We start from the raw sequence: 10619 nt of genomic DNA on the forward strand, positions 1-10619 counted from the left end.
GTTTGAGAGGAGGTAGTCCTACAGGGCCAGGATATGGAAGAAAGTCGGTCCTGGTAGAGCTAGCATTTCAGTCCGAATCTATCATTCCACCCGTTACCAAGGCAGGACGGAGTGAGGGAGCACTTATGGAAAGGGAGAGAAGAGGGCTCATGGAAACCTTTAGCACACCTTTTGTTCTTTCTTGGTTCTTGAGAACTTGTGGTCCCATGTTAAAGGAGCACAAAGAGCCCAGAAGCTTCTAGTCGTGTCCTTAGTTAGTTGTCAGGCGTCTGTGGGAACTTCTATGGCATCATGTCTTTCTGTGACTCCTGATGAAATTAGGATCATGAGATTAAAAGCTTGTCATAAACTGTCAAATACAGCGAAACTACTTGTGAGGAACCCCTGCTTTTGTTACCATCAAAACTAACCACCCATCAGTTCTGTTTCTGAGGAGACAGGAAGATCACTGGGGCTGATTGGCTAGCCAGCCTAGCCAATTTGGTGATTTCCCAGGAGTGAAAGACTGTCTCAAAAGGGGAAGAGGGCTTCCATATGACTCAATAGATAAAGGTGGTACTGCCCCTAAACTCTGGTCTGAATTTGATCCCCCAAACCCAACACAAAAGAGGGAGAAAACAGACTCCTCTCTCTCTCTCTCTCTCTCTCTCTCTCTCTCTCTCTCTCTCTCTCTCTCTCTCTCTCTCTCTCTCTCTCTCTTTCTCTCTCTCTCTCTCCTTACTTATTTATTCATATAAATGTGTATATATTACTTATATATACACATTTATATGAATACATAAGTAAGTAAATGTATAATAATTTCAAAAGAACATCTAGTTTGTCTTCTGGCCCCTATTTGTATATACACACACACTATGTAGACTGCCCAACATAGTGTTTTGTTTTGTTTGTTTGTTTTGCTTTTTGTTTTTTGTTTTTTGTTTGTTTTTTCGAGACAGGGTTTCTCTGTATAGCCCTGGTTGTCCTGGAACTCACTCTGTAGACCAGGCTGGCCTGGAACTCAGAAATCCACCTGCCTCTGCCTCCCGAGTGCTGGGATTAAAGGCGTGCGCCACCACACCCGGCTCCAACATAGTGTTTTTAATCACACTCAGAGGAAACAAGTCTGCCCCAGAGTTTTGTTTGGTGTCCGCACATGGTTTTGGTATGTTTGTATGTATGTTTGTTTGTTTGTTTGTTTTATTTTTAACCTGGTTCCCCTCAGGAAGATGACTGCGTAGTTCTGGGTTCTCTAGAGCTGGGTTTCTGCCCACATCTCCAACCCAAGAGAATAGGGTCCACAGCCCAACTGTGGAATATTCCTCAGTGCAAATGCTGCATTTGGGGGATGACTCTTCCCCTCCAGCTAAGCAGGAAAAGACATGAGCTTTTGGCTCAGATAATTGGGTTTGAAGCTGGGGTAGTAGCTTGTTTCTCTACCTGTGGGGCTTCAACCTATTTCTGTTAGAAACATTGCTCTGTAGCTATAGCAACAACCTCCAAGTAACTACTCAGTGCTATCTTTTGGACAGCTATGCATCAGAACTCATCTCGGTGGTTCTATCCATAGGGAATAGTAAGTGCAGAGTGGCTGGGTCATTTTGCTCGAAGATGTGCAGGCCTAGAGAGTTCTTAAGGTTTTGTTCCCATGCCTAAGGACTCAGCACTTCTCCAAAATCTCTTCTCCCTGCGGCTGTGTTGGGCTTTCTCCCAGCATGGTGGCCTGAAGGCAGAAAGGACTTCAAGAAAAGAGAGTATGTCAAGCCTCGGGCAGGTTTTTACCTTCTGAGAGTCCAGCCATGGAAGTTACATAGTATCACTGTCACTGTCTTGGCTGGAACAGATTACAGAGTCAGGCAAAATTTACAGTGGGGAAGTAGGCTGCCTAGCAATGGGAGGGGTGGCAAAGGATTGGCAGCCATCTTGACCCACCCCACACCTTTGGAGAAATGCTTGGAGGATTTCTTTTCCTTGAGATATGAAAAACACTTAGCATGACACTTGACACATAAATTATGTCAATTTTATGTTTCACAAAGAGTGGTTACTGTGAGAGGGGATAGAGAGCTGTTGCTCTACAGGTATTGGGTAGCTCGGACTGCAAATGAAGATGTTTAGCTTTCAGACTAGGCTAAAAGGAAATACAGAATTTAGTCTGAATTCAGCCACAGCTGAGTTGAATACACAGACTTAAATGATATCATTATCTCTCTCTGATAATGACAGATGTCTCTCTGTCTCTCCTCTACCCCCTCTGTTCATCTTCTCGTTCCTCAGTCCCTACCCCCTACGTCTGTAACTGACATTTCAGGTCACTGTTTGTCTACCATCCTCTTCTCTCCCCTCATACATTTTCTCTATGTGACAGCTTTGTGCCTATACGCCTTAGGACTGATTTTTTTTTTTTTTTAAAGAAAGGAGGGGTGTTATGGGACTGGAGAAATTGCTCAGTGGTTAAGGACACTGTTGCTCTTCCAGAGGACCCAGGTTCAATTCCCAGTATCCATATGGTGACCCACAACCATCCTTAACTCCAGCTCCAGGGGACCCGGCACCATGTTTTAGCTCTGCAGGCACCAAACATACACACGGGGCTCAAGCATACATCCAGGCAAAGCAAGCATGCATATAAAAAGATAAATGTACTTTTTAAAGCCTCCTCAATTGTAGTCCCAGGAAAGATATGGATGAATTCATCTGGTCATTTGTTCATCCCTGAACCAGTCATCCTGCCCGGGAAGACGTGCTGCTATGACAGATTGGCAGACTCCTAACGCCACAGAGAATGGGGAAACAGAGCTCATCAAAAAGAATGGAGGAAGGGAACCTCAGGACAGACAAGTGGCGGCTTCTAGTATATTCATCTGCTCTGGTGGTGCCCACCTAACCACTGGATCATCTATTTGGGCTGGGCCCCCAAGCATTGTGGTAGGCATGAGATGTCAGGCTGGGAAGACGGAAGAGGCTTTTCGGGGTTTCCTTCCTGGCTCTCCTGGCTCTCTTCCATCAAATGCCTGAGCTTCAGGATACCCTCATGAAGAATTTGAACTCAGAGCCTCCCGACTGAAGCAGACTCTAACATTTCAAGGGAGAGATTAGAAAAGGCAGCTCTTGGGGTGGGGTTTATAGTCACAAATCTGTGTTCCCCAGCGCTTGGAGGGGTGCTGCTCTGCCTCCCCTCTCCTCCCTTCTTTCCTCTTCCTTCCCTGTCCCCAATGCAGACCCTAAGCCTAGATAGAGCTGGCTGTGCAAGTCACCCAGGAGCTAACAGTGCCTGACCAGCCCAGCGTTTTTTTTTTTGTTTTTTTTTTTAAATCAATCTCGTGTGCTTCTCAAATAGACCACCAGAGGGCGTTCAGGGTCCAACGTCTCTATTGACAGAGAGCTGCAGGATGTCTGGGGAATTCAAGAGCAGGAAGCCCCAGTGGTAGGACTAGTGGAAGCCTAGAGACCCACCGACAGCTTGGGTCAAGCCGATAGGGTTCAGGCTGTCTGAGACCTCGAGGCTGTCCAGACATAGGACTGGGACTCCATTTTACCACTGCCTGATCCTGGAAGGGTGTTCTGAGGCGAGATGATGTTGAATCCTTTACGAAGCCAGAAAAGCAGAGACCAGGGCAAAGGATAAAAACCATCATCACTCCAGGCAGTTCAAAAGGCAGGTAAAATGTAGTTTTTTGTTTTTGTTTTTGTTTTTTTAAAGCCTTGAGCAAGTCAACTAAGCAGCAAACCCCGTTTGCCTCGATCGGTGAGAGTACACTGCTGACTACAGTCTTGACAGGAGGCGTGTTAGAGAGAGGATTTCTCTGTGTGGCCCTGAATGTCCTGGAACTAGTTCTGTAGTCCTTGAACTCAGAGACCCGCCTGCCTCTGCTTCCCTAGCGCAGTGATCAGAGGTGTGCGCCACCATGCCCGCTCACTATCGGTCTTTAAATTGCTAGTCACACAGTAGCGATCCACCTTCCACTACCAAGGCTGGGTACTCCCTAACTTGAGGTATAATGATCCTGAACTGGAGGCATGGTTGGAGGTCACGAGCCTGTTCCTCTTTAAGCGTGGAGATGGCTCTGTGCCCCTGCACTACTGTCTAGGAATGAAGAGAAGGGCCCACTGGCTTTCCCTTCTCTAGCTTACCCAGATTCTCAGCCCTGGGCTCAGGCAAGGTCCCCTGCTGGCTGAGGGGGGGGGAAGGGCATGTGGAACTTGAGCAAAGGGGAAGAGCACAGAGGCACCCCAGATGTGTGTGTGTGTGTGTGTGTGTGTGTGTGTGTGTTTGCATCAGGGAAAGGCAGAACACAGGCAGATGGGTTAGGACTCTGAGTGGTGCATCTAGGATGAGTCTGAGGCCACGTGCTCCCAGCTCATCTCCCTTCACCTTTGATAGCCATGCCTTAGGGATCTGGGGACTTGGAAGCAGTGAGCTCTTTCTCCTTACCTTGCTGAGGCAGGGACACCAGAGAGGAGGGTCCCCTGTCCATCTAGAGCATCTCCCCTCTTTTCTTCACCAAGATCAACTTCTTTTCCAGCTGAGCATCAAGACAGAACAGGACTGGACTGGGCTAGGCTGGAGCTGTGAGGGTCCCACCTGTTCTCACCCTGTGCCTCCCCCCAGCCCTCCTTTCCAGGAGACCTCCCCTAGAGCTGCCACAGCTGGAACCATTCTCCAGCTGCCTTTCATCCTGCTAGCTTCCCATCCCCACCCCCAGTGGCCCCTGTAATTGTGGTCTCTGGCAGACTGCTGCGGGGGCTGGGGCTGGGGCTGGGGCTGGGCTGAGGGCCAGGGCCCAGGGCAGGTCTGAGGTAGAGAAGGCAGGCTGCTGGTGCTGGTAGAAGCTAGGCCATGATATGGGTCATTCAGGTTAGGGTCCCAGATACTTGTCTTCAGGCTTCATCTAGACATAGGCCAAAATTGGCCACTTACACACTTGGGCATTGCTAGGTCTCATGCTCTTGGGCCGGACACAGGATGGGTGCATAGGCTATAGGCATCGATACTTACCTTCTAGAGTTCATAGGGGGAGAAATGAGAAATCTTTCTTTCTCCCCTGAACTTGTGTGTTTCGTGAATGGTGTGGATCCTACAGGTCCTATAGCAGAGACCCCCTCCTCTCCTTCCCCAGAAGGAGGCCAAAAGGAGAGACAGTCAGATGCTCCCGTCAGGTCATCAGCAAAGGCAGTGTCCCCTAAACATTTGGGAGATGGATGGGAATGCCAAGCCCTGATCCCGTGCCTTGGAGTCTAGAGTCAGTATCCCCACAGCAGCCTACCCCAACAGATACAAACGCTGCTTCGAGGGCAGACAACACTAAGGCAAGCGAGCACTGGATTCGGGCAGGGATGTCTGTACCTCAAGTATGGCTTCTTGGCCTAGGTTGGGAGGGCGGGCGGGCGTCTATTTCCAATCTATTCTGGGCCTCCTCCGTTTCCCCAAGAGACGATCAGAATTCGGTTCTCTAGCCTGCAGATGCTGCGTATTCCAGGCTTGTGCCTCCCTCCCGTGTGACCTTACTGTAGTGTCAAGTGTTCCCTGTTCCTGTGGCACCACCACGATGGGATGGGGAGAGTTAGGAGGACAGAGGGTGACTAGGGTCAAACAAGGCTCTGCTGACACAGGCTGCTTCCTGCCCCTGGCTGTTTTCCTGCTACCCTGCTAGACTGCTCCCTCGTTGTCCCACCCCAACCCCCAGCAGCTCCAAGCTCTTAATTCCTGACAGCTGCCTTCTATGGCTGCCGGCAGAGATGGGGGGGGGGGAGGAGGGAGAGTGTGTCATCAGCCTGCAGCCCTTCAGGCCACCACCACCACCACCACCTGACAGTCTGGGGGCAAGAAGAGCACCTCCCCCCCAATTCTCCAAGGAGGGTCAATTCCTGGAATGGGCCCCTTTTGTCTCTGAGCCCATAGGCTATGGCAATTCTGTTCTTAAGCCTCAGAAAGAGGGGGCCATGGGACATGAGGTCCGTGGGTGTGTATAATAGTAGACCCGTGCCCATTTCACAGAAGATAATGCCTAGGACACAGAAGGAGTCAGACTCATGGTCAGGACCCAGATTAGAACCAGAACCAGAAGGCAGAGCCTCTGACTCTCAGGCCCTTTCTCTGGTCACAGACACAAGCTCTACATTGAGCAGGGGACTAGGGTTCAACCAGGAGTGTGAGAGAAGAAAAGAAGGGACCTTAGAGGACCAATCAGACAGCCCATGAAAGACCAGTACCACATCAGGTCATGTCTCAAAGCATCCCTGGGCAGTAGCAAGCTGCTTTCAGTGTAGGGGGCACAGCTGGTATGGAGAGGGTCAGGACAACTAATCTAGGTTAGCTCTCTGGCTAATTTGCTGTTAGATCTTACCTAAGTCATGACCCTCTCTGGGCCTCTATGTTTTCTTGGGAAGTAAAAGGGCCCCCCCCCCGCTAATAAAATGTTCTGACTTCAAACTTCTATACTAGAATGTTCTCTAATCCCTGCTCCCAGCTAAAGCCACCCCCAAGGCAACAAGGCAACTAGGTCACAAAGGCATTTACTAGCGACCTGATCCTTTTGCTTTTGGTAGCCCACTGAGGTGGGCTCCATTACTTATTTCATGAAGGGACAGAAGCTGCTTCTCAAAGCACCTGTGGAAGGTCACCTTGTAAAGCAGGGAGGGAGCCGGAGGCTGCCAAACCCCCTTCTGGGACCTCCATGCACACCTGTCTGTCTCCCTATGCAAGCTGGGGGAAGTCCCTCCCGAAGCAGAGAAGGCAAAAACAGAGGGGCTGGCCTCTCCCCTCCAGCCCCGCAGGTGTGTGCTGGAGTGGGTTGGGACACTCCCCTGCAGCTGTGTCTTAGCTTCAATGAGGCACACACAACTCGGGTTAACACACAGACCAGCGCCTGACATCTCACAGTACATGGTGCCAATAGCCAAGATGCCAGTACCTCTCCTTCCCTCACCCTCTGCATGCGTTCCCCTCCCCCCTCCCAGACACAAGAGGCGCGCCAGTCCAAAGCGGACTCAGTGGCCTCAGGGACGGGAGCATGACACCCCCTGTCGTGACGTCACTTGGGGTAGAACCCTTAGACACTACATGAGGGGGGTACAGAACTCCCAGAGCCAGGACAGTCACTCACTCTTCAGGCGGTGGGGCTGGGCCAGACAGTACCGCCCCCACCGCGCCCGCCTCGCACACCCTCGGAAGCGCAGGCTCGCAGCGCGGCGCTGGGGTGTGGGGGGGTTGCTCCCCAGAACTTCGGCCTTCAGTCCCCAGCCCGCTGCACCTCCTAACCCTCTAGAGGCCCCCCCTTACCCTCTAGAGGCACCAGGAGTTGTCGCAAGGGGCCCTTGGGAAATTCCCTGGACCCCTGTGCCAGGAGGTGCCCGGTTCGCCCGCTCCCCATCCACCCCCCCGAGGGCGGTGCCCGGGGGCGCTGCCCCATGGAGCGGGGAGGCGGGCGCCGTCTGCTGCGGGAGCTGTGACCTGAGTAGGAGCTGTGTGTCGCAGCCGCCCCACCCCTGCCGATCATGCGCCGGCGACCCTGGTTCGCCAGTCCCACTGGGCTGTGAGCCCCCCACTCCTGGCCTGTCACGGCCCGCGCGCCATGGGCAGCGCCCACCCTCGCCCCTGGCTGCGGCTCCCACCAGGGCCCCAGCCGCGGCCTGAGTTCTGGGCGCTCCTGTTCTTCCTACTGCTGCTGGCTGCCGCTGTGCCCAGGTGAGCTCTCACCTCATGCTCCGCCCTCTTGGAGAGCTAGGACCCCCCAGGCCCGCTCCGGTGCTCTTGCTGGGGCAGGGACCCTGGAATGAACGGGAGAAAGAGTCACAGAAAAGTGCTGGTGTCCAATCAAAGATAGTGAGCTACCTCCAAGGAAGAGGTTGGACTGGTGACAGGATATGGGCAATCCAGGGAGATAGGGAAGTGCCCAGGGGAGTGATATCAGCTAGTTCGGGAGGTGGGTATTGGGGGAATAAGTGCCGGTTAGGATTTCTACCCCCCTTAGGGCAATGTGCCCCTATTCCAAGAATAAGTTGAAACTGCCTCATTCCACCTTGCAGATCTCCCGGGATGGGAGCAAGAACAGAGGGGTTGGAGGGGGTTTCCGCATCTCAGGTGGGGTCAAGTGAGAGACTGCCTCTAAAAGGCCTCTGTGTGTGTGTGTGTGTGTGTGTGTGTGTGTGTGTGTGTGTGTGTGTGTGTGGTGTAAGCTGGGCTAGGTTATCAGCAGTTGGAATAAATACACGTGTGCCTATGAGAGCCTATGGGCCAAGGTATGTTAGGGCAAGCATGTGTGTGAATGTGCCTGTGTGTGTGCCTCTGTGTGTGTGTGTGTGTGTGTGTGTATGTGTGTATTTATAACTGTCTGAGGAAGTGTGTATGTAAGTGGTAAGTGCTCTGGGTCTCTGCTCCCACCATTAAGTGTGCAGGAGTATGTCTGAAGAAATGCCAGTTGCTGAAACATAGCTTTGGAGCAGGCTCCTGGGTTCTCCTTTGAGGCATCTGTGATTGGGGATGAACTTCTAAAATACTGAGTACATACGTTTACCTCCGTGGGTGTGCAGCTGGGTGGGTTGTATTGGAATGGAGGGGAAAGGCATAGATTCTTGGCCCAACTGTAAGAATCAAGGTTGGGGGGAGAGTGATTACGGCCTGGCCTGCAGGACAGAATGTGTGTTATTAAACAGGCTCTCACAGTCTCCCACAAAATGCTTATCCACCCCACCCCATATGCCTGCAGGTCAGCACCCAACGACATCCTGGGCCTCCGCCTACCCCCAGAGCCTGTGCTCAACGCCAACACAGTGTGCCTGACATTGCCCGGCCTGAGCCGGCGGCAGATGGAGGTGTGTGTGCGTCACCCTGACGTGGCCGCCTCTGCTATCCAGGGCATCCAGATCGCCATCCATGAGTGCCAGCATCAGTTCCGGGACCAGCGCTGGAACTGCTCCAGCCTGGAGACTCGGAACAAAGTCCCCTACGAGAGCCCCATCTTCAGCAGAGGTAGCTGCCCCCCCCCCCGCTCCTCCCTCCTCCCCCAATTCCAAACTTGCCAGCTACCCCACATGAACTCTCAGGTTGGTATCTCTAAGACCCCTGTATCTGGTAGCCATGTTGCTTTTTGATCTCAGAAAAGTATCCCGAGCGGGGCCAGAAGCACGGGCCAGAGGCACCTCTAAGTGAGGGAGATAGGTTCCATGCCTGAGAACTAGATTAAGTACCTCAGAAAGTGCTTCAGACCCAGAAAGTATCCCTCTCATCTTTCTCAATTTATCTTTTACTTAGAAAGCAACCTTAAAGTTGGAGAGCATGTGAGGGGGGCGGGGAGTGTAGAGAATGTGTGTGTGTGTGTGTGTGTGTGTGTGTGAGAGAGAGAGAGAGAGAGAGAGAGAGAGAGAGAGAGAGAGAGAGAGAGACCTTCCTGTCACTATCACTCGAGGCAAGTAGGAAAGCCTCCACCTGCCAGTCCGGGGGCAAGAAAGGCAGGCGAATGGCCTGGACTCTGGCAGAGGCAGGGCTGTTCTCACCGACCCCCCAAGCCCCTTCTGAACCAGATACTGGGTGTGTGCCTGCCATACCTTACCGCAGGCCTAACAGCCTCATCAGGCCCTGTTTTCCCCCCAGTGCTCTGAAGAGCCTTGTCCTCTCTCCCCAACTTGATGACCCAAGCCCTCCTTGAATGGCCAAGCTGTGGGTGGCAGGTAGTTTTGTCGTTTGCCTCAACTCCGACCTACCTCCTAGCTGAGGCTTTGAGGCAGGTCTCTGGGGGGCAAGATGGATATCAATTTCTTCTCTCAGCTGCTCGTCAGGACAGCGTGGGGACTTAGTAGCCCTGGCTCCTTAGGGTCAGAGAGATTCTAGTTGGTAGAGGAGGAGGGGCATAGCCTTAGCTTCTCAGGCTCCTGCGGAGCCAGGCTTTAATGTACCCAAACTTCAGAAAGAACCTAATCAGGTTTTCCTCCCCTTTCAGTAAGACCCCTGCTTGAACCTCTAGGGCCCCCAAGTCAGGGGCCACCTCAGCCTCCCCCCTGCTCAACCCCAGGCCGCTGCCCCGCCCCTGCGCGCTCCCTCCTGCCTCCCCCGCGCGCCTCGGGCGCTGTTTCTACCCGGCCGAGCCCAGCCCGACGCGTGTGGCGGCATGCAGCCGCGAACTAATCCCCGCGGGCCGCGGCAGACTGCTCCGTGCCGCTCTCTGAGAGCACCCCCTCCCTTCTTGCCCCCGCGCTAGCGTCCCTCCCGCCCCGCACAGTGATATCACCCCCTCTTGTCAGCTGGGGGGGGGATACCAAAAGCGATCCCCGTCCGCAGGGGATCCACTACCTCTGCAGGACATCACCCACCCCCACCACCCACCCCTTACCACCCGCGCTGCTCTGCTCCCTGACACCCAGTGGCAGACAGGCCTCAGCATCTTCCCGGCTCCGGCTGGACCAGGCCAGTGCTCACCGCCTCCAAACCACCCTCTGCCACCCTCGGGTTGCTAGGTCACCTATGCTCCCCACAGATGCATTTTCTTCCTGGGCTTCTGCTTCAGCCTCTGCACACTGAGGGGCTCCGGCAGGCCATTTGAGGGTCTTTCTCTTGCCACAGCCAGAGAGACGAGCCAGGGCTAACTTACTCTTCATTCCTCTCCTTGGCCTCAGTGTCTCCCTCCCCCCCCCCCCCCCCC

General features: G+C 53.3%; 1 protein-coding gene across 1 annotated transcript in view; it reads left to right on the forward strand.

Moving 5' to 3' along the window:
• Positions 1–6907: 6907 nt before the first annotated feature.
• Positions 6908–10619, forward strand: part of Wnt10a (Wnt family member 10A) — a 13604-nt gene continuing 9892 nt past the window's right edge. The window contains exons 1-2 of the mRNA XM_021198819.1: positions 6908–7669; positions 8691–8953. Of these exons, the coding sequence (XP_021054478.1) occupies positions 7557–7669; positions 8691–8953 (376 nt within the window). The 5' untranslated portion in view covers positions 6908–7556. The remainder of the gene's footprint in view (positions 7670–8690; positions 8954–10619) is intronic.

This window comes from Mus pahari, chromosome 5, assembly GCF_900095145.1.
Source record: "Mus pahari chromosome 5, PAHARI_EIJ_v1.1, whole genome shotgun sequence".
Classification (NCBI taxonomy): domain Eukaryota; kingdom Metazoa; phylum Chordata; class Mammalia; order Rodentia; family Muridae; genus Mus; species Mus pahari.